The 26,507-nt window shown below is 44.6% G+C and overlaps 1 protein-coding gene across 2 annotated transcripts in view; it reads left to right on the plus strand.

Annotated features, from left to right (window-relative positions):
- gli3 (GLI family zinc finger 3) overlaps positions 1–26,507 on the plus strand; it is a 94,028-nt gene that overhangs the window by 44,098 nt on the left and 23,423 nt on the right. For both annotated transcript variants that reach the window (XM_056364075.1, XM_056364076.1), the window contains exons 4-5: positions 6,477–6,582; positions 24,499–24,704. In XM_056364075.1, coding sequence (XP_056220050.1) covers positions 6,477–6,582; positions 24,499–24,704 — 312 coding nt within the window. The remainder of the gene's footprint in view (positions 1–6,476; positions 6,583–24,498; positions 24,705–26,507) is intronic.

Raw genomic sequence — 26,507 nt, forward strand, 5'->3', positions numbered from 1 at the left:
TAACTAGAAGCTACTTGACGCCCGGCCGACATCTACATCATTCTGATTCCTGACTTCTGGTTGCTTTAAAAAAAAAAAAAGGAAAAAAAAGGGTTTTCTTTCCAAATATTATTTCAGATAAACGTCCTGCAAATGGAAACATATTTCACGTTTGTAAAAAATGTGAACTCGTAGATAAAGTTCGGCAGGGTATTATTGCGTGTGACGTGCATGATGTATGAGCACAGTGAAGCCACTTGATGAATTATCCTGTACTTAACTTTGTAAATATTGGCGCACAGAGATAACCTGCTCAGACTTTAAGTCCCTGTGCAAATATGCATGGACTTGTAGAGCCATGAGGAGAAAGGATGGGCATTGACCAACTTGTTCAGTCTAGACAAACAAATTACTTCTGACAACGACTAGCGATGGAATGTATTCTTGAACCGGGAGCACAGCTGACGTTTCTCTTTTTGCTGCTCGCTCGCTCAATCGCTCGCTCACTCACTCTCTCTTCTTTGCTCTGTTTTTGTTTTCCACCGTGTTAATTACTTTTATCCACAGAAAGACTTTCTGTGTTTAAGGCTGTGAGAGCAATTGAGCAAGAGAGACAGTGAAAGCAAAAACAGCGGAGGAGAGGAAAGAAAAAAAAAACTATTGATTTACAGAGGAAGGGCAGAGTGTGATCTGCCAGCCTTGCGTATATGATGAATGGCAGAGAGATTGGCAAGGCAACACTTAACATTCCTCTGTTATTTAACCTCTCCTCTTGCTTTCTTCTCCCCCTTTTTTTTTTTTTTTTTTTTTAAAGCATTGCTCTTTGCTGAATAAAGGCTTGTTTTTTATCTTTCTCTGTTCCAGTGCCCAAACATCGCATACAGTAAAGAAAAAGCTTTGCACAGCAAGAACATTAGACTAATTTATACAGCGGTAATTAGGCCATTAGACCTGAAACAATCTGGGACCCGTAATTAAGCAAAGCGCTCCAAAAGTCAACAACAACTCCCATTGAGCTTAGCTAAACAGTCTCCGAAAGTGTTATTTACATGTCCAAACAGCTTGAGGTCTCAGTGTAAGCAAACATGATGAGAGACTGGGTGTGAAGGGGTTGATCAGAGCGGGAATTCGCCTTCACAAGAGAGGCAGCTTCCAGACTACTTCTACTGATAGTCTGTGTAGGGCTGTCAGATAATGATGGGAGGCCCTGTGTCATACTTCTTTAGGGAAGCAGAATCAAAAGTGTTAAAGGAGCTATGTGTAAGTTTTGCTATTGCTACATAGCTAATGTTAGCATTAACAGCTGTTTACATACCAGTCTAGAAGAAAAGTGAGTTCAGCATCAAACTTCATTCCTTTACTTTAAGAGCTGTCTCCAGCTGTGGAAAGCAACTCCCTTCTTTTGTTTCTACTTCTATCACTTCTTTTCTTCCACTGAAGTTAGCATGCTAACCAGCTAGTTCTGCCCACCTTGACAATTTCCGATACTGAGTCACTGTAGAGTCCAATTTGCTCTGGAGATATAGCGCTTCTCAAAGGACGTGTTGTAACCTCCTGTCTTGTAAATGCAACAATAGCTGAAGCTCTTGGTAAGTAAACAGCTGTTATTGCTAACGTTGGCTATGTAGCATTAGCAAATCTTACAAATAGCTCCTTTAAACACACCAAGTCATATACATCAGGCACACACTAAATACTCACAGTCATGATTGTCTCCAGATATTATATTGTGTTCTAAATTCTGTAACTTTTTCTGACTTTTATTTAATCTTTACTTTTTTATGGAAGACCTGCTATGTTCGCCTCCTGAGCCTATAAAGTTATTCAACTGAAACAATTCCAATAGAGAAACACTCTTGGGTCACTTCATTTTAAGGGGTCATGATGTAAAAGTGTTAGGAACTACTGCTCTAAATATTTCAATATCTCAAGGTGACATATTCAAGAGTAAGTAAAAAAACACCAGTAACAAATGCACCCTGAACTACATTGCCCTTTTATTGTCCTGCATGTACATGTGCCTGTACTCACCCCCAGAGAGTGAGAGTGACACAAGTTTCACACACATGCACTTACAAACATGCAAACAGACAAAGTCTGGAGCATTTTAACAGTTTGCAAAGTGTTGCAGAATTGTGGTGTAACTGCAGGCCTCGGTGCAGACGAGCGTGCCTGAGCAGTGAGATCATGAGCGGGGAGAGAGGTGGCATAATGAAATCTGGCAGTCACAGCCCCGGCACAGGCTTCATATGTTCCACATTAGCAATTCACAAACCTCTGGAGCAGGCCCCAGCAGCCCTTTTCTCACTCCGCCTTAGTCGCTTATGACAATCTGTCACTGGCTCTTTGTGCTCTCTCAGCGGCGCGTCGATGAGAAGCGCAGTGTTTATGGAAGAGTGTTTCGTCCTCGGCTGCGGGTGACACTCTGTTAGAGCAGAGTCAGTGAACCCTCACAAGAGCAGAGGAGGAGCTCAGGTTTAGCCGTCAAGACAATAAACTCACAATGCTGAGTTGACAACAAAAGAGAAAGAAGAGAAATTGTTTGTGTATTATCAAAACCCGAATCAGAATTGTGAGTGACAGCTCAAATTCTCCCAAAGTATCACATCACATATGTTCAAAAGCACAGTGAAGATCCTTTGTGGTAAAACTTTCATTATGAAAGGAGATTAACCAATAAGGATATTGCAAATGATATGCTTTAGGCTTTATCCTCCCCTTGTCCTCCCCCTTCTTTTGAAATTATTCAAGTGTCCAATAAAGGACAAGGCAATTACCATCCTCTCTTTAATGAAGGAGAAGCTGGTTTTTGGTCCTGAGCACGGTGTATTTGTACTGAATTAGAATTAATGAGCCTGGTCAAAGTTTGCTTCTAATTGCCCTTTCATTAAGACCCATTTGTAATCATGTCTTAATGACTTCCATCCCTTCTCCTGAAAGAATAAAAAAGGAAAAATTTAAACCTGAAATTAATAACGCTGCTCTGAAACATTGCACTGGACTCATTAAAATGTTTGAGAAGAGCTCTGATGACTTGGTAAAGAGCTGTGAAATTTCCTCCATTATATACATTTCAAAAGATGCGTTTCAAAAAAGTTTGCAAACTATGAAACCCAGTGTTCCCGAATTCCTGACTTTGAGCATCTGATTGGCTCAGATGACTTAATCCCTCTCACTTTGCCAGTGGTGGTTTACCATATGCAACACACACACATGACAAACCGTCGTGATTACACTTCCCTTAGGAATGCCGGGGCTGCTGTGGTGTGTGGCTGCAGTGGGAAGGTAAAAAACTGTGACTCGTGTGTTGGCTTCCTACGTGCCTTGCAGCTGTATTCTGTATTAGAAGACGAGAATACCCCTGAATATCCAGAAGAGCAGGGGCAATTTAGTCCCGGAGTAAACAGTAAGGAGTCCCCACAGGAAACGCTGGAGATGGATTGCAGGATGGAGTCGCTCCCCCTCTCTCCTTCGCCCTCTGTTCTTTGCGACTGTATACATTCCCTCCAGTGACACGGGGCTGTTTGCCTTGCTAATGGAGAGCTGCGCTGGCGTAAAAGAGGTGGCAGGCTCTATTTAGATAGGGCCATGGTAAAGTAAACTTCTGAGTTAGATTTAAATAAACCTCGGCGGAACGGTTTGCCATGCGGCAAAGTCATGGGCCACGGCGAGAGAGGAGGGAGGGAGGGAAAGAGTGATGAAGGAGCGAGGAAAAAAAAAAGAAAGAGAGAAAGAAAAAGAGTCCAGTCTAGGCGCAGCGCTGTGCTGAGTGAGGAGCTCCAGAGACATAAACATAGGGGGGGATCTGGGTAATTCAATGAGGAGTGGCGGATGTGGGAATGAAGGTGTGTGTTGCAGGGGTGAAGGGGTGGAGTCTTTAAAATGATTTCACAGTTTGTAATCTCTACAGTCATCCCCCATTGCCCAACAGGACAGAGGTTAGTGTGATGTTCCTGCGATGTGGGCAGGGATCAGTAAGAACATGAAGCCTTTACTCCCATCAAGCTGCAACACAGTACGTAGACCCCGGTAAAACCTGAAGGTTCATTTCCGACTCTGACAGCCGAGGGCCGACAGCCCGGGAGTGGAGCTGTGGAGAGTAAACAAAGCAGATTCTGCACTTGTCTAACACCAAGCCAATCTCTCCATCCCAGCATCCCCTCATCCCTCCCTCCCTCAGCAGCTCTGGAATCAGCTGAGGTGAGCCAAGCCAAAACTGAGTCATCAGGAGGAAACTATTAAACAGACAGAGACAGAGTGGTCAGATAGTTGCCAGAACTGTATGGAGGAGGCTTTTTTTACTACTCATCTCTGCTATTGTGAGGACAGGGTGAAACCCCTCGAATGGTTTCTGGTTTCTTTTTAAAGTTTTCTTTTCTCTCTTTGAGCACATTAAAAAAAACCCTAATTTGATCTAATATTGCTCTGAGTGGTGTTTCAGGGTGTATAAGGATCAACAAGAAGTTTGTTTGTGCAAAAAAACAACCCTCCTTTAACAACGGTTTCCCATAAAAGACTTCAAAAGATTTGCTGTTATCTGCTGCATCAACATTAAAATACTAACTGTTACAAGGATGTCCGCCTCTTTGCTCCAGGTGTGTGGGTCAGTGCAGAGAACATTAGTCGTGGCGTCATGTGGTACCAGTATTTTAGGCTTTAAAGGGAGCTCCACCAGTTTCACATGCCAAAGTCAATGTACTACTCACCAGGAGTACTACAGCCTGTGGAAACAACTGTGCACTTTTGTCTGTGGCATTAAAAAGAGCTTTCCAAAGTCTCAAAAAAATGACTCAAGCTACATCATCCGGCTGTCACAGTTTTAATTTTGGGACTACACATTTTCTTTAACGGAAGGCCTGTGATACAAATTTGACACTTTGTCTTTTGCAAGTTGCCCACCTTTACGGACGTGTAATACTAAATCCCTGGAGTGCCTCTTTAAGTCTCGTATTCTAATGCTGCAGGATTACAAACAACACCAAACTGATCCCCTCTTAATTACCTCCGCCAAGGTTATGTTTTCACCCAGCGTCTGTCGGTTTGTTTGTTTGTCAGCAGGATTAGTTAGAAAAGTACTTAACCGATTCGCACCGAACCCGGTGGAGGGATGGGGCCGCGGACCAGCGAAAGAACCCGTAAAATTTTTGGGGCAGATCCGCATCCTTTGCTATGAATTTGACTTTTTTTTCCCTCTTTAGTCCGGTGCATGTTGGTTGACATTGGCCTTGGCGGAGGTCCGCGCTCTCTGACTGCCCCCTCTATTCGGCCCAAGCTGGCAGTGATCATCCCAAGGAAAGAATGAGTGATGAGGTAAACAGACCTGAGTGGTGCTGGGGGATCAACACCTGCTGCGTTGCCCGGCAATGCAGCTGTGTTTGGCATGGGCCGACACATATGGAGCTGTCGGGGCACCCCATCGTTTGGCCAACTGCCCTCTTGGCACACGCTTCCAAATGTTTACAAGCAAAAACACATAGCTAGCAGCCTCAGAGACATGCTGCGTGAAGGTATGCAGATGCTGACACATGCTTTGCCTCAGGGCGGTGATGCGCAACTTGGCAGAGGTCTCCGTAACAGATAATAAAGTGACATGTGTTCTGGCAGTGAGATGTGTTCGTACAGTACGTGAAAGGAGGAGTGATTGATTTATTTCTGTGTGGACTCGGGGGGGGGGGGGGAGTGTAATAGTCATCTGCTGTTTCTGTTTTTCTGCAGAAAGTTTGAACTCATTTCAGTTTCACACCTCGACCCTCAGGTACGCAGCGCGAAACTCCCGCTCATGGTTTTTGCCCGTTGCAACTTGTCCAACAATGGATGCACAGTTGCGACACAAAATTCCAGCCTTAGTTTTTAAGATTATGGTGCGGAGTGCAGCTAGAAGTTAGAGGATGAGTGCGTACGTATGTGAATTGAGCCTAGTGGCGGCACAACGGTTTCAATTTCAGGGGTAAAAATAGAGAAAGGCTTGGAAGCTCATATTATGCAAATGTTTTAATGTTTTATCTGGAGGGGGAAAAAAGCAGCCTCTTGATTCTCTCTGGCAGTTGTGACAAAACACTGAAACGGAAAAGGATGTTTTTGTTCTCGTTTTGTACGTTTCATTGGTTGTACTTAAACATTATCCTTTGTACAAAACCATATTATGCTTGGTACGGTGAGAAATGTGCCATTTGGCCGCCTTTCTTACGCTTCTTTATCGCTGTTTATTTTGAGTTCTGTCAGCCTTGAGACATTTACAAAGACTTCCTCAGCGAACATTTTTGGAGCCGTGCAGCTTTTAGTTCAGAGCATTTAATGAGGTCTCACTTGGGTGGGTCTGCTGAAAGATAGCCATCAACCACTGCCTTTCATTATAGCTGCTATTTAGATTAGCCGAGGAGGGAGTGAATTCACATGGCAGTATGTTTCAGAGGAACCAGTCATCTTACAGAGTGTAAAGAAATAAGAAATCATGTTTCATGTGTCTTTTCTCTTTCTTTTCCTGTTATTCTTCACAGCTGCACCGCAGTTCTTCCCTACCTTCCATCATCCTGTGCCGATTGACGACAGACATGCCCAGGGACGTTACATCTACGAGCCTTCCCCTGTGCCCCCTCTTCATGTGTAAGTCTCTCAAACTGGTCACACACACACACACACACACACACACACACACACACACACACACACCCACAGCTGAAAATATTGCTGATCATACCTGAGAGAACATTTGATTCAGCGGCATCACACGCATCAGCGGCGAGCTCCCCACCTATTAATGCCGATACAAATCAAGCCCCCTAAACTACCTTCCTCCTGTGGGCGTGGAGCATCCTCCTCATGGGTGCCGGGCGCCTCTCTTTGCCTTTCAGGATCAAAGGCCGCGGCCCTGTACGCGCGCAACATGATCCGCGTGTCAGAGACACGCAAATGAACATGTGTCAGAGACATGGAAATGAGAGCAGGGCGAGGGGAGCCTGGGAGCGTGCGATTCTCATAAGAGCAGTGATCAAGCCCTGTCAAGAGAAGGAAGCAATGCCTCCGCTGACATCTAGCCATCTCTGTCAGACACAGATGGGCTCCTGACACATGAACTGTACACAACTAACCACCCCGCCTCATCCAATCACATGCGTATACAGTCTATCAAATATGAAGTAAGATAAAAAAAAAAAAAAAACGTGGTGTCATGCCTCGTAAGAGAGTGGTAAGTATTTATAAGCATTGGGATCTCTTATTACAGTAGTCTCCTGTTTTCCCTGGAGTGCTCCTGACTGGCCGGGGTAGCAGAGAACTTCAAAGCTCAGCATCCCCTCAGCTTACACACACACACACACACACACACACACACACACACACACTCGTGCTCACTCTCCTTACATTTAGTCACCCTCTTTCACACTGTCTGTCTCTTTTTTGCTCTTCCCGTCGTTTGTATTCTTTGCGTCTAAACACTAAGTACCACAAGGAGATGCTTCATCGTCCTTGTGGCGCTTGTTTCTTACCCGTAGACACGAAGGAAGCGATCAGCGCGCGACGAGGACAAATTGGATGGGGCAGCTACTTGGGCCGCATTATGTTTGATATTCTTCATCATTATCAACTCCCCCCTTCCTCTCCTCAGGAGTCATATCTCTCCCTTGCTGATGTGCCACTAAGCGTAATGAATTTTTTATGTCCCCCCACCACCATCACCACCTCCAGCCCACCCCACCTCTCAACCCCTCGTCTCCTGTTCAGGGGCTGCAGCAGAGAAAAAAAGGTTGGGGGGGGGGCGAGGAAATAAAAAAGGGACGTGATTGATGCCCCGTGTCACTGCAAACAAAATGGCAAATATAATTTAGCATTTAGCTTATGCGGAGATAATGGGGCGAACACGCGGCGCCAACATAGGCTCAAACAAACAGCCTGGCTTGTTATCCGTCAAGAGCGCTTTGGTACGATCTGGAGCACAGGTTAGGGAGGGAGGAGGGAGAGAGGGAGGAGAGAGAAATGAGGAGGGGGTGGAGGGACAACATGGAGCCCGGGAATTGAATTAAGGGGGAGAAGTTCCGCAGCGCCGGTGTCTTCAGTCACTCTGTCCGGACAGGAGTTATCTGTACGCTTGGTTTGCTGTCATTGGAGACATGGCCGTGCTCTGCCATGCTACTTATAGCCTATTTATCCAAGCCATTAAGCATAGAGCTGTTTAATATGACACGTTACGCTGAGGGGAACTATTTGTCATTATTATAAGACAGCTGTTTAGCGGCCGGGCGTATTTAAATCAAGTCTGTGGACTCACTGTCATGCACGTTATCTATGAACTTACGTGGGCTCCATGCAGAAAACCCAACTACTTTTGAGTCTTTGCGCTGGGAAGCAGCAATATTGCCTGCTTGATTAAAAAAGCGGCGCTGAATTCCTCCTTGGGTAGCAGCACTCATCAGTTGCGGTATTACAGCTGGGTCCAACCACCTGATGGCAAATTGGAGTTAATTGCACTCCCAGGTTCGGCTTTTGTGCAAGTTTTTTCGCTGTGGCCCAACTTTACGAGCCAAAAGCATAAATCTCTCAGAAGATTTGAAAGTGATGCATTCGGCTCGGTGACGCTGCTTGTAGCCGGCCCGAGGAAATAGAGGCAGTCAACGTATAGCTGTCGCCTCGGGGAAATGGAGGACAGGAGCCGGCTTATGGAGAAATATTGAATTGTTTTAAGACAAGTTTTCCTCGGTGAGCAGAATTAATCGTTATTAGCCCTCTCAAAGATATGCCTAAGTACACAGGGACTATTATTGCAGTACTTCCCCATGCAGCCTCTCATTACGGCCTGTAATTACAGTTGGGTTGGCCCTGCGGCAGTTCCATCAATCCAGCCAGCCCCCCCCCACCCGCCACCGCCGCCGCCATGCACACAAGCCAGTCACCACTGGGCATCCGTGGCCGGAGCAAAAGAAAAGAAAAAAAAACACCCCGTAAGCTTGTTTCCTCTCTGCCACAATGACACATCCACCATCCATACGTGGCAAATGAACAGAATCATATCCTATTACTGTGAAGGACCTAATTGAAACATGTTTATTTATGGCCCCCGTTTTCAGATGAGGAGCGGGCATTAGCAGCGCAGCTAACAGGCTCCAGCGATATGAGGCGGTGGAATTAAATTAAAAGCTCATAAAATGAAATATGCTCTGTATTAGCTGTTTGACACTTAATTTGCCTTCAAATGAGCAGAGGAAATCACAAATTAACTGTCCTTTGTTTTTTTCCCTCTTTACCTCACCTCCCCTATTAGGCAAGGGAGAGCGCAATTACAGACAGAGGCTAATCGTTTAGTTTATGAATTCTTGTGGGGAAGGTACCAATGTGCCATTCAATATTAAAGCCTCAGGGTCAGGAGGGGGTGGGGGTCCCTTCTTGTGGGTGCTTGATTTACTGAGGAACTCGTATATTCACATGTAGGAGCGGCACTTCTTTTTTTTTCTTTCTTTTTTTTTTAGAGTTTCTAACTGAAGCAAGTGAACAACAAGCTTCTTCTGAGTTTCTGTTCCCTTCCAACTGAAGCAAAGCCTTAACGTCCTGCACTGATCCAGGACCAGTGATGGAGGTTTTTCACCCTGAGGCCAGTGCTGTTTCTCTGCGTGTCTCTGGTCTGGGAACAGCTGACCTCCAGCGTCAGCAAACAGAGAAAAAAGCCTACTCCAAGAGAAGATGCTTCCTGCTTAAATAAACACATTGATCGGTGAAGAGCAGGCTCTCCATGGGAGCTCTGGTCCCCTTTGCCACTGCCATTGTGCAGGACTGGCTTAATGGGAGTTTTTGAGGGGGGGGGGGGGGGGGGGGCAAACAGAAGAGACAGCTCCTTTCATTCCAGCTTTATTGCCTGACCATAGTACACAGCAAAACAAAACAGGCCTCTCATGTGGCTCAGCGCCGGCTCTCGGTCACCCGGAGACCGCTCGGAACAAACAGAGGTATTCGTCACAAGTCAATTATCAGCATCGGAGTTTACTCTGGAGTCCCGGGGCCCTCGTGCTGTGAATGGGGCCACAAAAACAACAAAACAGTCTTATGGGATAAGCAATTGACTCACAAGCTTTTGCGCGGTTGCCGTATGTGGATTTAGGAAGGAATTAGTCAAAATGCCAGAGTCAATATAAGAGTTTATAAAGTTGGGAAACAAAAAGATATAGCCCGAGGTTTGAGTCGCTGCTTTCTTTCTGTGTGATCGATTATTAAATGAAATTTGAGATGTTTCCAAAAGTAGATAACTTGTTGAAGCATATCAGTATGTTAGCAAACGCAAAATGTAAAGAAATTAAGTGAAAAATAGACGTATATGACTTTTTCTACTTTCTACAAGCCATGAAAATAATGCATTTTTCCATTCTGAAATATATGTATGTCTAAATATATAGATAAGGACAGTCATAGCTGCTTTAACTGTAGATGCCTAGTTCAAGTTTTGTTTGAAAGGAAAGCTCTCAGTGTTTCTCTCAGGAAAGTCAGGGCCTGTATTTTCTGTCACTGTGGAGGTAGAGGGAAGGTGGGGGCTGTCAGGGTGTGTTTCCGTGTTCCCAGCCTGTGTGGTTATTTCATTCAGGAGTGTGTTTGTTCAGCTGCGGGCCCGGCCTGACTGGAAGGTATTCTGCGTGAGCCCCTTGCCTCAGAAGCGTCACTTTAATCTAAAGAGCCACCAGAATGGAGAGAATCACCGTGCTCCCCTCTGATTTCCTGTTTGTTTTCTGTAGGAATCTGCGATTCTCACCAATTTTACACTGTTTCTGTACAACACCTCTCACACGCTTCCCCCTCGCTGTCCTTTCTTTTTCTTTTTCTTTTTTTTTTTTTTAAAGATGTGTTGACTGTTGTTTTGTTATTTACATAAACTGTTGTCAGAGCGCCCAGTCTGGGCATAGAGGAGCGGCATGTTGCTTAGCATAAAGACCACGGTCTTATCTCAACACCTCCTTCCAGATGGGACGAGGCCGAGCATTGCTACACACACACACACACACACACACACACACACACACACACACACACACACACACACACACACACACACACACACACACACATACACAAATACAGACACACACATACAGCAAAACAATAGAAAGACAAAAGCATGTGGTATAGCTTTCATAGAAGCAAGGGGAATAGTGTTTTATAAGTGTACCGCTTCATCAGTGGCTGTTTATGGCATGATCCGACTCTGCTGTGTCGAGGCCTCTATTGACAGTTGATATTTCAGGACAGACCTCATGACAGCTTTTACAGATTTTTGTTCTTTGTCAAACATGTACGACACATTAGCTGGACTTTAGTAACTGTATATTTTTTGTAACATAGCAAGCAGCATTTCTTCAGGTTGTCAGTCATAAAAAAAAGACAAAAAAGAACGGCCTATTAATATTCACATTTGAATATGGTCTAGACTAAAGCAGAATGTGAAGTGAAGCCATAAATTACATTAAGAATTAATGATTATTTCATAATCGCATCTGATAATCTCTGTCCAGATATGGCTGCTGTCACTGAGAAGCAGGGGGGAGAGAGGCGAAGGCCACTTTTTCATCTTCCTCTCTAACTGTCCAAAACCCATTCTGTGTGACTCCGTAGGTCACCCCCTCTCCGGTGCAGTCACTGGTTTTCCCTCCATCCCCGCTCTCTCCCCCTCTCTCCCCCTTTAATACTTTCTCTATGGAGTAAGTCGGGGGGACAGGCGGTCACGCAGTAGCTGGCTTCATGATTAATGGTGTTTATTCTTGACAGAAGGCTCCTTTATTTATCTGCATTGCAGTTTCACTGATACTATCAGTCACCTGAATGAAAAATATTCAGTCATACCAATTTTGCAGTATAATTGAGTAGAGTCACTTCCTTTCAGTTTTTTTTCTTCCCCCCTCGCTCTCCTCTCCCACTCTATCTGGCAGCCTTATCATCGCCACAGTAATTTTCGCGCTGCGTTGTTTGATATGGAGAGGCTGGCTTTAGCCGTATTTGACATAAAGCCTCTTCAATTTTCACTGGAGAAAAAAAAAAAAAAAAAAAGGAAAGAAAGAAAGTTGTGCACCACTCTGTGAAAATGTGCGAGGAGGGGGAAAGTATCTCTCCCTTTTTTTTTTTTCTTTTTTCTTTTTTTTCTTCTGAGGCAATTTCAGGATTTAGAGAGAAAGGAGATAAATGCCTAAGCAGAAATGTGGGCAGATTGAAGTTACAGTATATCTATTTTTTTTGTAATACACCAGTTTCAGAACCTTAAATGGGCAGTGTAGTATTTTTTTCTTTTCAGAAGGAGCACAGGACCGTGATATTTTGAAGGCACCTGTGTATTTTGAGAATGATGGATCCAGCAGGTTGGAGGGAAGAAGAGAGAGAGAGAGAAAAAAAAAGCGACTTTGGCACCGCAGATATTTGACAAGGCCTGTAAAGGTTTTAGGGTTGAGTCATTACCCGTGGAGATCTGTAAAGACATGTTCCAAAACTCTACTTACCAGGCTAGGATTACCTACGCTGAGGCGGCTGCAGCCGCTCTGTGTGTATTTGTATTTCTCCCTAGTTATTAAATATCACATGCATTTTTTATGTTTTTTTTCCCCTCCTTGCTAAATGGTTTATGACTGATTTAGTATGTCTTAAAGCCAAATAGTAATCTCAACTAAAGACTTCACAGTATTTCCAATCTCCGAATGATTCCTTACATAACACTTTTATTCATGCAAATCAAATCCTGTCTGATTATTCGTTCGACAAATATTTCCCATTCATTGTAATATCCTCAGTGTTAGCCCTCGGTTGAATTTAATTTTAGGGTCCATTAAAAATATCTTTGAAAAAGGTACATTTTCGATAAAGGAGGGATACATTAATCTCTAATACGAGGCCTGTGAATTTGCACATGTAACACATTAGTGGATTTGATTTTCTATACACAAGTCATTTGCCCCCTCTTCATGTTTGAGATCTCAATTTGTAGCTCTCCCATGGAGCACAATGGAAAACCAGGTCTGAGGGGAAGAGATAACAGGCAGGTGCCAACAGCTCTGCGCTCCGTGTGTGTGTCTGTGTGTGCACACACACACAGACACACACACATTTTCTCATCAGTCATTTTATTTATTTCACTGCCATTTTTTCGTTTGAAATCTTTCATCTATTATTTTTCTCTTAAATATAAAGCAAACAAAATGAGCTCAAACACGTATTATACTCTCACTGTTTTTTATCATATGTGCTGATCCCACTCTTCGATATTTGATAATTAGTAATTTGCAAAATGAGGATTTTATTCAACATAAAAATTGTTATAATATGCGTCTCATGAAGGAAAAATATTTATTATTTTCATTGTCGATTAATCTGCCTGTTTTTGTCTTCAAGAGTGTATTTCCAGTTTTCCAGAGCCTAAGGTGACGTATTCATATTTCCTTTTTTTTTTTTTAAAAATCAGTTTACAAAAATAAACTGGAAAGTCTTTGTTATTTTAGCCTTTTAATTTGAAGGATGTACAACATTCGTTCAGGGCACATAAGTAAAAGCTGATAGTTTTTAATGCTTTCATTGGTAACTTATTTGCTGGGTGTGGTGGACTGTCACTTTTATGAGCCACTTCTTAATTGGCTTTGTAAAAGGACCCCCCCCCCCCACACACACACACACACTCCCCTCCCTTCCCCTCATTGGTGCGGCGCTATTAGAGAACAGCAGTGACTGTCAAGATATTACCCGGCGCTGGCAGCAGCAGCAGCAGCACGCCGCCACCGCCGCCGCCTCACATCGTCTCCACGACCTCAGGCGGCCGCTGTCCTGACATCTGCTTCTCCTCACAAATAGTAGCAGTAGTTTAAAGAAGCTGTCATTTAAAATTACTTCACTGCAATTAGAGAAAACACTGTTTTTTAAAAAGGGAAATATTTTGCTTTTCGCCTTATGCACAATAATCATTTTCAGTTTAAGGAATTGAGAGTCAGTTTACAGCTTTTTTTTTTTTTTTTTTTTCTTTTTTGACTCAGCCTGTGCCCTGCAGACGTCATGCTGTAGCAGTGTCGAAATGTGGAATTTCCATTACTCTGATCTCTGGGCTCTGGGCCCCAGAGCCTGCGATCCCACTCTGGGGGCCAGTTACAGCAAGTAACGAGACCAGGGGAACAGGGTCATAAATCCTCTCCAACTCTCCTCATTTTCCATCCTCCCTCTGTTCCTCCCTTTCCTCTCCTCCCTCGCTCGCTCTCTTCCGCTTCCATCTCTCCTAGTCAAGCCTTCAATAAATGATTTGGGAGAAACCTAAATGCAACCATGTAAAATGTTACCACATGTTGGTTATAAAATTCCCGTAGTCCGGCTAAAGGTTCTGCTAAAGAACCACTGACAGTTTTAATGTGGGAGGAAATGAGTTCATTACTTCTCTGCCAGCTTCTACACCTTCTTCTCCTCCTTTTTTTTCCTATTTGTTTATCTTCAGAATCACAGCAAATTTCACTCCTTTTACACTCTCCTCACCAATGAAAATTAATTCATATCGCATAAAGCGATTCTTTTCTCTCAGCCTGTTATCTCTCTTATCAGATGTGGCGTCCATTACATCTGATAGCGTGATAGAGAATGGTTTCATCTAGCAATAATGTCGTTTGGAGTTTGGAATGAGCCAGAAAGAAACCCTCCTCTACATCTCTCTCCCATGATACTTTTTTTTTTTTTGATAAGGGGGGTCAGTTTTTTTTCTCCCAGTGGGAGCTGCACAAATATGTCATGCACACAGCTGCAGGGTGACCGCACTTGTAAGAATGCAGGGAGGTTTTTGTTGCATGCCCATCATGTATTTGACGTGTGTGACTGATTTATTAGGAATTAGGAATGACAATGTTTAACAGTGTGTAAAGGGATTAAATAAAGATGGGAAACTTCTTTTCTTGTTCTCAGAGCCAAAGCAAAAAAAATTAAAATAAAAAATGTTTCCCAAAGTGGGCTTATTAGGAATTCCCTCCTATTCATATCAGTTTTGTTTCACTTGTGTAGCAGGTTTGTGAAACATCCTCCTTTGGGTATATCCAAAATTTCCACAGGTCTCTGATTAAGCCTCCCAAAGCTTCATCAAGCCGGAGTTTGGCACCACCACGCACTCAGCCCCCTTCATGATTAAATATCAAGGAACTCCACTTGACATTTTATTAGTCCAACAAGATGGATGAAATGGCCAGAATAAAGTAGGCTGTGTCTGTTCACTTTCCCACCAGCGCTTGCCTTTCTTCTGTCCAGCTTTTCTTTTCCTTCCCCTCCTCTACCAGAAAGTATGTATTAGGAAAACGTGATGGATTTCATTCTGAAAAGGATATTTTCAGTGCCGAGAAGGAAACATATATTTATGTGTCTTGTACCTGATGCTCCTGTTCTCCTCCCTCTGTGTCTCTGCACTCCCTCCCCCTCCCTCCTCTTCCTCCCGACCCCCCTTTTCTTTCGTTTTTTTTTTTCTTTTCTCTGTGGTTCTACCTCAGATCTCTGTCTGAAGGATTAACCATCTCCAGCAGTGTGTCTCTGCTGTCTTGTAGTGCTGCGTATTGTTTGTGATTTGCTCAGGCCCATCCGTGCGGCTGCTCATTTCAGCAGCCCAGTGTGACGTGGTGAATTGAGGGGGGATCATGCGGAGCCGTCTCACCGAGCCGCGCCACTCTCTCGCAGCCCCTGGGCCACACTCATTCTCCTCACCGCCCCTCACCTGAGATGGGCCGTACGCACGCAGACATGCACGCTCATTACCTGACTTGTCAGGGTAGTGGAGGCGATGGGGTGTGGAACCTAGACCCTGTTTAGCTGCAGGCGTCAGCTGAGTTTTTCTGTAAAAGCATCAGGGCCATCGAGACACTACTTGAGAGGAAAAGGAAAGCTAGATTTGCTTCCTCCTTGTTTTCAGAAGTTTAACACTTCAACACCCAGGAGTCCCCTCCTATCTCCTCTTTAGCCTGGGGCATGCCAGAGGAACTCAAAACACTAACTGAGAGAAGTGCTAATTCCACCTGTGCTTGCTTTGAAAAAAAAAAAAAAAAAGCAGCAATCAAGTGCATAATTTGCAGCGAGCAGAGATGAAGGTTGGCTGCTCCATGCAAAGTGATTGCTCTGTTTGTAAAAGGGGTGAAATCAAGCATGGGAAAGGACCAAAAAAAGAACAAGAAAATCTTTCTTTTTTTTTTCTTTCTTTCTTTTGTTTTTCTTTTTTTTTTTTTGGTCTCATGTTCGTTCCCTGATTCCAGCCCCCTTGAAATTACAGGAAAAAAAAAAAAAAAAAAGGCAGGCTCATTTTGTGTAATTTCACTTTCATGTTTTCATTTTCTTGCTATATACTCTGTTGATTCGTTTTGGTAGACAGTCTTATCTCGATGGCTGAAAATTACATTTAATTGCGGTGTGGAAAAAATGGTTTTCGAAACAGCCTGTGAAAAAAAAAAAAAGAAAAAGAAAAAGAAATCACCCCTGCTGCGTGGCAAAGCCAAACATAAACTTTTCAAAACAACCATTGTGCTCAGTCGTAATTTGGAACCAGCACAATCGGAGGAAAAGATGTGATTCTGCCCATTTTTTGATAAAACATAATCCTCTGACTTCGTGGAAGTGTGAGGAGCGACGAGGAGCCTTGATCTTAAAACAAGAAGCATTTTTCATGTGTGACCGTGCGGTACCTGCAGCGGGTTTGTGACTCACACGGGCCTCCGACACCTGCACTCGTTCCTTCTGACTTGTCACACTCGCTGACTCCTGTTGATAAACATATGTTATCAGTCCAGCAGTGTGGAAGTGATACGTGCTCACAGAGACGTACTGTACATCTTTCTGGCAGGACGAGTGCTCATGTGTGCTCTCTCCGCTGCTTATATGTAGACAATGTGAGCGTGACTGAAACACACAGGGGGAGGAGATGGAGAAACTGAAAGAGAGTGGTATTCAATTGGACAGTAAGTATGTGTGTGTGTGTGTGTGTGTGTGTGTGCGTGCGTGTGTGTGAACTGGCTGTGCGGTGTATGGGAATGTCTGGCACGCCTCCAGAGGTGTCCCACAGAGAGGGAATCCTGCTTGATGGGACCATGAATAGAAAGCCTTCCCCACCCCCTGAACCCACCCAGCCCTTTGATGTCAGGGGGTCACACAGAGCCCTCGCAGCTCCTGGGGGGGGCATAGTTACCCTGAACGCCTGGCAACCTCGCCGTGCCCTGCCAGGCCCATGGTCTGCTCTGCCCAGCCAGAAGAAAAGCTCAAAGCAGAGAGGAGGAAATTCAGATTACATGGACAACAAACTATAAGTGTTGATGCTCACGGAAAAAGGCTAAAGGACAAGTTCCCGGCCTTTCATTTATCACTGAAACGCACTAATTGGGTCCTAAGAATTACAAAATGTTAATTTCAAATATGAGTGAGAAAATGACAAATTACATCTCCGAAACATCCGGTCTGTTAACGTGACCTTGAGCAAGACTCTGACCCCTGCTAACTTGTTTTGTTCTGTTCTACGAGAGTGAAAGCCTTAAATACAATTTAGTAACTGCATCCTCTGTTTCTCTCAGTTGCTTCTTCTAAGTCTCAAAAAAACATTTTGCATTAAACTTTTTTCTTTTGATAACATTTTTCTAAAAGTTTGCTTGCTACACTAAAATACGAAGTTAAAGGAGTTTCACTGTTTAGCTGGACTGCAGCAGTGGGAGCAGCCCTATAAAGGTGAATGTCCATGACTGACTGACTGAGTGAGTGATAGAGTTGGGTGAGTGATGAAGTTACATTATAGGTCAGTCGGCTGTTGGTGTTTCCTCATTGGTTGTTGCTCTTTGATGATTTAACACGAAAAAGCCGTGTTAGCAAATTAGCGCCTTTGTCACTAGATTTCCCGACTTTTCAGATCCGTTACCGACTTTTTGTCAAAAAAAAAAAAAAGCACCCAGCGACAAATCTAGCACCTTTTTGGACAAACCTTAGCGACTTTCCGAAAACAGTCAACAGCATTGTCCTGTGAGGGAGAGACACGCCTCTCTGTGCTGACCTCTCAGCTGCTGACATGAATGGGCTTCTAACTTTCTAACTGAGGGATCATTTTACAAGAAAATATAGCTGAAATCACAGCACAGTCTTTGTCTTTAACTTAGGTGTTTGGTGATTTTGTCACACAACATCATGGTTATAAAATCAGGATTGCAGCAGCAGAGCAGCAGCTTGGACGTGACCGCTGGTTAACATGTGGTCTTAATGGGCCGTGTTTCAGTCGCTATTTCATACTTGCTGCGTTGTCTGACAACAGAAATGGAACAAAACATGTAAATGAGAAGAGCTTTATTAAGGAATTTGGCCGTATTAAAATATTGTATATGTGAGCACAGAGAGTAGGAAAGAAGCAAAGCATGTAAACTGGCTGACACGACGACGCAGGTCGGCCATATACTTGGTTTTGACCTAGTCTTGTTGGTTGTGCATCCTGGGATCAGTCATCTCCACTGCAAACCCTCTGCAAAATAATACGACCAGAAAATGAACAACGTGCGAAATTCAACACTGAACAACTCCTGTTAAAAAGGTCAACCATAAATCCAACAGCAAGGAGCAAGAAGCGAGTAAGTTGACCTTGAGTGGAATCATCTTGTTTCGGATCTAGACCCTTAATCAAATCACTGAGCTGTTTGGAAACAGCCAAACATGTCAGTTCCAGCTCCTGTGTTGTGTGATCAGCTGTATAGAAAAACAAAACGCACAATCAAAGAGGGATTTTAAGTTGAAAGGAAGTTGGCCTCTTAACATTTCTGGCAAACAGACGTGCGTCAGTCATGTTCCTGAAAGATTTATGACATGACAATCATATGTCAGCGTTTTTGAAAATACTTTATTCACCATGTGCATCGCACCAAATCAAATGAATCCGCTTTACTAAAAGCTGCGTTTTGTGGTAGGAACTGTTGGCTCAGTGCGGAAAAGGATGTATTTTTAAACGCAGCTGCCTAAGTGTAATGAAGTATTTGCTGTCCAGAGGCCACTGGTTTGACTTTAAGTACACTGGATCTGAGTATAAATCTAAGTTGAGTTTAAGCCGCTCTGTAATTGTCATTACTAATATGGAAAGGCCTTTGAAAGTCATTGGAATGTGCTTCAGTGGCAGAACTTAATGAAGACTTTCCCATTGAATCATTAAGGACCCAGAATATATCCACCCTCCTGTGTTTGTGTCTGCCTCTCAGTCTCTGTCTGTCTTTCTCCCTCTCCCCTTGTCTCAGCTCCCTTTCCTCTCTCCTTGGGTCTCAGCTGGCTCTGTTCCTGTGGCCCTTTGATCTCAGTGAAAGGGTTTGGAGCTTTAAAGTGCTTCTGTTTCCGCTGTCAGGAGCCCCTCTCTTCCCCTTCTCTGGTTTAGGCTTTCAGAGCGGTGGCAGCCCTGGTGCTGTGGCTGGGTGGGTTGGGAGGGGGGCAGGGGGGCAGGGGCGCTATGAGGTGGTGAGATTGAGGTGAGGGTGGTGCTGGGCATGTGATGCTGTCAGCCTCGGTCAGGAGAGTACCTGACACCTGACTCATCCCAGTGGCCTCTGAAACTCCAGTCTGCACCTCAGTCAGCCCCTCGTGGCCACAGGCAGGATGTGTCAGGACAGACGGGTCTACATGGGTTTGTTTTACCTCTTCTTACTGTAAATCTCATATATTTATGAGAGCACCATTTTCAAAGTGTTGAACATCCTTTCACCTACTGCATTAGCCAAACAAATACATGGAAGCACATATTCCTAGTTAACATGAACACTGCGTTTCTACTATTTACCATAGGATTGTTGGCATGATGGATAAAATGATCGCACTGTGATGTGAGTGTTGTGATGCACTGATAAGCACTGTGACTCAGACTGGGCTTCCTGGATGTTATTTTGTTGTCTTACTGGTACTTGAAGCAACACACCACCACCAGTGCAACCCAGTAACTCGTGCCTGGTTTTGGTCTGACTGCCAGTTTGATTAGGATTTGCTCAGGTCCCTGTATCGCTCAGTATATGCCACATACTGCATGGCTAATATTAGACTATTATTGTAGTTTCCTGTACCAAGTTTAGGTCGCCTGACTAGGTAACTCACCAACATAAAACACAATAAAGAGCATAAAAGTATCCATGGCAACATGTAGGCAGCATTAGGACCCCAGTGCAGTTCTTATGACCTCTCTATACTCCCTTATATCCATTGTTTTTACAGTAATTATTATTAATTATTGAGATCAAGTCAAAAATGAAAAGTCACTAGTAAGTGTTTCCCAAAATTAAAGCCACATTATCCACGTTTTACATTTCTTTTGCTCCTTTTTGTAAAGTCTTCAGTAAAGTGACAGCTTTACTGAAGACTTTACTCGGTTATTGATGATGCCAGTCGCTCAAAAGGCTCAATATTCAGTTAAAAGCTGAAAGGACTGGGTTTCATTTCATTTCTGTTGGAGTTGTCAGGTAGCGTGACTCTCAGCTTTCATTTTCTTGTGTTTTGGACCAACCCAGCAGCTCAGCAGATAAAAAATATGACGGTCCACGAACATTCGCAGCCGCTGGATTATTGAATTTCCTGCACCCTTCAGTGAAGTATACACATCAAGAAGTTTTTTTTTCATTTTTATTTCATGTGCAACCATTTCATGCTTGAGCTAAAAGTATTTTGCAAAGCACAGTTCCTGTTTTGGCAAACCGCTGTGTCAATACCAGCAGGTCTAACTGCTGCACCACAATGATACCTTCTGTCCTGAGTGAAGTCATCAACGCTCACCACAGCTGTGTGTTTCTACTGCAGCTCTCACCAAGAAAGAAATTATTAGTGTTGATATAACCTTGTTCCAAACAAAGATTCAAGGCCTGTTTACATGAACGCACACCCCTCCATGAAACCTCAACATCTTATTGGGGCATATTTACGCCTGGCGAGTGTATATTCATCCGCTGAACGAAGACGACAGTTTAAAATCCACAGACCGCCCCGTGTAAACATTCGATGTCTTAAAGAGGCGCTGGCTGGTTTAAGCAAGGCCACGTGAAAGGAAATGGCTTCCATATGTCAGGAGCTCAGGCTTTCCTCGTGCCCTGTTTGCAGGATGCCTTCTTTGAGGGTTAACAGGAATTATAAACCTACAAAGGGAAGCAGAGGAGCGAAGGGGGGAAAGTTTTCTCTCTGGTAAGAAGAAGCCTGCAAACCCTGCGGTACGGCTTTGATGTAAATCTCAAATCAGGTGTAACTAAGACGCTACTTCTCTGGCACACACCTCCACAAACATCAGCACACACGCACACACACACACACATGGGGGGGGGACATTCCTGCACACATACACACACACTCACACTGCACGTTGTCAGATTACTTCCTTTCGTCATGTTGATTAATGCACGCTGGCAGATGCTAAGACGATCACGGCCCTGCAGAGAGCGGCTGAACGCAGAGGATCGGACACTCTCCAGCTTTTTCTCTCGCATGCACCGAGACACAGCTCTCTCTCTCTCTCCTCCGGACCATCCATCTCTCTGCTGTCCTCCTCAAATCCCCTCACACCTGGCTCTGCACCCCTCGAGACCTTTTTTTCTCTCCTCCCTCTGTAACTCCCCCTCTGCCCTAACTCTTCCCTGTCCGCCTTTCCCTCCCAATTCGTAGCCCATATCTTCGCACACCCCCTCCTCCTCCTCCTGTTCCCGACTACTGTTCGTGCTCTGCCTCTCCCTTACACCCTCTCTCCACAACTCTCTCCCCTCCTCAAACTTCTCTTTCCCCTTTCTACCTTTCAACAGGCTCAACCCCCCCCCCCCCCCAGTGCCACCATCTTCCTGCCAGTCGACATGTGTCCTCTTGTTTCTTTTGTTTTCTGACCACCACCTTTTTTTTCCCCCCGGTACTCCCAGCCTGCCAGTGGAGCTTTGTTCTTATTCGCTAAGTTAATTGGAAAAACAAGGCAAAGCAGAGGCATTTAGCCAGGGTCAGCGAAGGGAGACGCAGCCAACGCATGACAGGGTTAATCAGTGTCATGGCAGCCGGAGTGGGTGTCTCGCTCTCCTCATGTGGAGGGCCAGACGAGGAAAAAAAAAGTTCTTATTTCTATATTGAAAATGTATAAAATATCACACACAGATATATCCGTGCTGCATTAAATGGAACCTTGTACATGTGGAAAATTTCAGCATTTTAAATGAATTCCTCTGTTACACTTTCATAAAAAAGTCAGATGCAGGACATGGTTATTTTTCCTCTCTTGTCTCCTGTCATGACGAAGCAGGTTTCCCTCCCTTCTCAGCTACACGTGTGCGCACGAGTGTGTACGTGCATGGTTAGCGCCATGTGACATCAAAGTGAGCGTCACTCGGCAGCTGTGTTGTGATGTGTGTAAATGAGGCATGTAATGGCGGCATGTGGGCACATGGCTTGCTTATCGTAAACACACCTTTCACACACGCACACACACGCACACACACACACACACACACACACACACACACACCTGTTTTGAAGTGCGCACGGTTGCCCTCAGCGTGGCCTGGGTGTGGAGGAAGTAAAATATTTCTCATGAGTTGTTTTTTTTTGACAGCAGACGTGCAGAAACACACAAATCAAATGGAGGTGAACAAAAAAAAAAAAGAAGAAGAAGAAAAACATGTCCCATTGTGTTGCAGCGTCAGATATGATCCCTACAATCTGTCACCTTTAACAGCAAGGCTTTTACTGAGATCCCCTCCCAGGACGTCCCCTCCTGAGAGTGCTACTGTCGTTTTCTCACATACACCTGCTTCAGCATCACGGAGACATGTTGTCACACACTTGAACACAGTGAAAGCTTTTCAAATCGTCCCATAGCCCCTTTGGGCTAATTACAGAGAGGCTCCTGAAGACAAAGTTTGTATGTGTGAATGCCTGTGTACACATATGTCCGTCCTCAGTGTGTGTGTGTGTGTGTGTGTGTGTGTGTGTGTGTGTGTGTGTGTGTGTGTGTGTGTGTGTGTGTGTGTGTGTGTGTGTGTGTGTGTGTGTGTGTGTGTGTGTGTGTGTGTGTGTGTTGTGTGTGTGTGTGTGTGTGTGTGTGTGTGTGTGGTGTGTGTGTGTGTGTGTGTGTGTGTGTGTGTGTGTGTGTGTGTGTTGTTTCCGCTCCTCAGTGCTCATTATTGGCCCTGGCCTGAGCTCTTTCATTAGGGGGGCTGAGAAATGGAGGGACGAATGGGCCGGTAGGGGATCAGGGGACGGGGTGGAGGTTGTAATTGGGCTGTTCCGCTCCCCCTTTCCTTGCTCAAGGTCACTGTGAGACAAACTCCGGGCCAGGTCTCTCACTCTTTCTCCCTCTCTCTCCTGTCTTTTTTTTTTTTCACTCTTTTCCATCTCTCCTCCTCCTCCTCTTCCTGCTCACCTCCCTCTTTAAAACCCCCGCTTTCTCTCTCTCCCTCCCTCCTCCGCTCATCCTCTCCTTCTCCTGGGGTCTTTTGTCACAGTAGACTGGTCCACTGGGGAGCCACAGAGAAGTGGAGGGGCTAATTCAGTCTAATCTCTTAGCCTGTTAATGTCTGGCTGATATGTGGATTTCTCCACATCCTCAGGGGACGGCCTTTGTGGTGAAGGCCATCATTATGAAGTTTCCTAGCCCTCCTAGCCAATTATAAGAAGGGAGACAAATTAGTTCATCTCAAACTTGGCTCATAAGAAGTTTTCCTGATTGTTCTCAACTTTATTTCACATCTCATACAATAGAGACGATTCATAGTAACGTTTTTTGATAAAGAGAACGGCCCGATGTGCAAATGTGCAAAGATTGTGCATCTTGTGTGAGACTCGCTGGTGGATTTTGTACAACGTTGTATCAGTCATGTGCAATCCTGTACATGGCCTCAGCTCAAAGCCAAGTTTGAAGCCATCTAGAGTAAAGTGGTGTAGCGTTGCTTGTCTGGCGCTGGCCAGCGGTGAGCTCGGTCTAACGTTTCCCTCTGATTAAGACGCAGTGGTGAAAGCTGCCTTTGATCTGAGGAAATGTCTGCGTAGGGAGCAGTTGGAATGCAGCGCTCTCCTCTCTGCCTCGCAGACGGAGGCAGAGAGATAGTGTCACAGTCCATTTGTCTGGCCTCGCCACCGCCAGTCCACCCACGGTAGTGAGACCAGGGTGTTCAGAGGCCGTGCCTGTCGGAGCTGTGGAGACAGCTGAACACATATGTTTTGTTTACACAGAGTTGGTGACGAGCTGAGTCGAATCAGAACATGCTGCTGTTCCACATGATTGATTAGTCTGATTCCTGTGAGCAGACTTAAAAAAGTTCAACTCATTCAGAAGATTCATGTCATGGTTTAACTTTTCCACATCTTTCCTGTTATGTTTCAGGTTTTCTGCCTTCGCAGCATTGTTTATAATGGCAGAAAATGTTCAAACTTCTTTCATACTCTAATCTCCAAATTGGTTTTCATGTGCTTATCAAACAAAAATCAGTCCAGTCAGCATCAGTGTTTACAGCAATCTCATGCATTTTCCTCAGGAAATCCGTTTGATTGCTTTAAGTTTGTTTAAAAACTTCTTTTAAAATTCTGTATTTCTTTTTCCTCTGTGTGTTTCTGCAGGCCTCCTGCGCTGGCGGGCAGTCCGGCTTTCTCCGACATCTCCCTCATCCGGATCTCGCCACAGCGGAACCCCTCCGTGGGGGCGGAGTCGCCCTTTCACCCTCCGCACCCCTACATTAACCCATACATGGACTACATCCGCTCACTCCACAGCAGCCCCTCCATCTCCGTTCTGTCAGCCACCCGGGGCCTCAGCCCTGCAGATGGTGAAATGAAACACACACCGTCGCACAAAGCATGATGTACTTACAGTATATACACACTCACTGCACGGTTGCATGCTCAGTGCACACATGCACATCTGCACACACGCTCAGCAGAGCAGAAATGAGCGACAATGCCTCGGTAGACCCTTAAAAATAATTGTTGGAATTGATTAGTGGAGGTTCGATCGCTATTAGGAGGAATCTCGATTCTCTGTATCAGTGTAATTTCTGTTTGAGATCAGAGGAGGTCAGGTGAGAGGCAACTAGATCCATCTCTATTAAGACCCAGGGGTTGGTGGGATGTTATCTGAGTGAGGGAACGGGTGCATGGGAGTATTATGAGTGCGCCGCGATCCGTGTGGGTGGGGGTGCAGGTTGGATAGAGGCTAATCCTTTTGATCTGTGAGTCATGTCAGAGACCTCTGGAGGATGCATCAGTGAGCGGCAGGGTCACGTACAGTTACATCGCGCACGCCGAGGGAGGGTCGGATTCAAGTTCAGGGTTGGGTGGCGAGAGGGAGAGGCGGGGGGGGGGGGGGGGGGGCAGTTGTTATGGTGTCCTACAGGGAGCATTTGTTTCCTGAGATCTCAGGATGGATTTGGACTGGGAAATCAATTAAAGTGGACACCGGAGCCAGTTCAATTATAGAAAAGATGCGGATACAAAATATCAATATTAGAAATGGAGGAAGAAAAGACACTATTTTTTTGTTTGACTTGACAGAAAATTAACATTTACAACATATTAAGCAAAAATAGCTGCTTCTAGATTCTCAAATGATTTGTAAATTGAATCTCTTTGCACCGTTGGTTGGACAAAACAAGGAATCTTAGAATATCAGCTTTTTTTTTTTTTTTTTTACTATTTTCTAACATTTTATGAACGAATAATTAATTAGTTAATCGCCAATATGATCTACAGATTAATCAACAATGAAAAATACTTTTGTTACAGCTCTATCATCAACAAAACAAAGGTAAAACTACTGCAGATGTTCATGCCATAAAAAGCCGCCGGATCAAAGAGCTTATTTGCCAAAAATCCACATTCACAACAAAGTTGTTGAAATGGTCTGATGACCTATTATGGCCCTCATGTCCTCACCCATCCAACTTTTGGCACTTAGGCAGCAGAGACCCACTTTAGCTCCCCCCACCTCCTCTTGAAGTGTATTTCAGAAGCGGCAGATAGCAGGGGCATTTCCTCTCCACCAGCGCACTCGCACTTCATCCTCATCCAGTCTGTTAAAAGCGGCGTCTTAAGTGAAGACCGCGAGTCTTTGCTCACTCACTCAACCCGTCTCCTGCATCTCCCCAGCACCGCTCTGTGCGAACAGGAAGTGCAGACTCTCTACCCTCCAATTTTCCATTACCACAACATAATGTGCGCCAGTCTCAGCTTGCCTTAAATCAAAATAGTTTCTCCAACCTAACACATGATCCCCTTTCAGTTCATAATGCTGTAAATTGTGAATGAGGCACCTAATTACTCCTTTAATCAATCCGGTGATTAATTAACCCATCAGCTTTTGTGTTGTTAGTATATCACCACGCTTACAGGGAGCCTCCTTCTTCAATATGCAAAGATTTTTTTTTTTTTTCTACCAAAAAGTACATTTGAATAATGATGAATTAATTAACAGAATCTAATGGAGATTTAAAGTGGGTGGGATTTAGTGCCACCCTCTTGCTGCCACACATTTGCTTTTTTTTTGCTCCTCCCTCACAATATTCCTCTTTTCTGTGTGAGATGGGGTTCAGAGGTAAGGCTCGCCCCTGATCCTATTGTTGTGCCGAAGGAAG

The sequence above is a fragment of the Seriola aureovittata genome, chromosome 20 (genome assembly GCF_021018895.1).
Source record: "Seriola aureovittata isolate HTS-2021-v1 ecotype China chromosome 20, ASM2101889v1, whole genome shotgun sequence".
NCBI lineage: Eukaryota > Metazoa > Chordata > Actinopteri > Carangiformes > Carangidae > Seriola > Seriola aureovittata.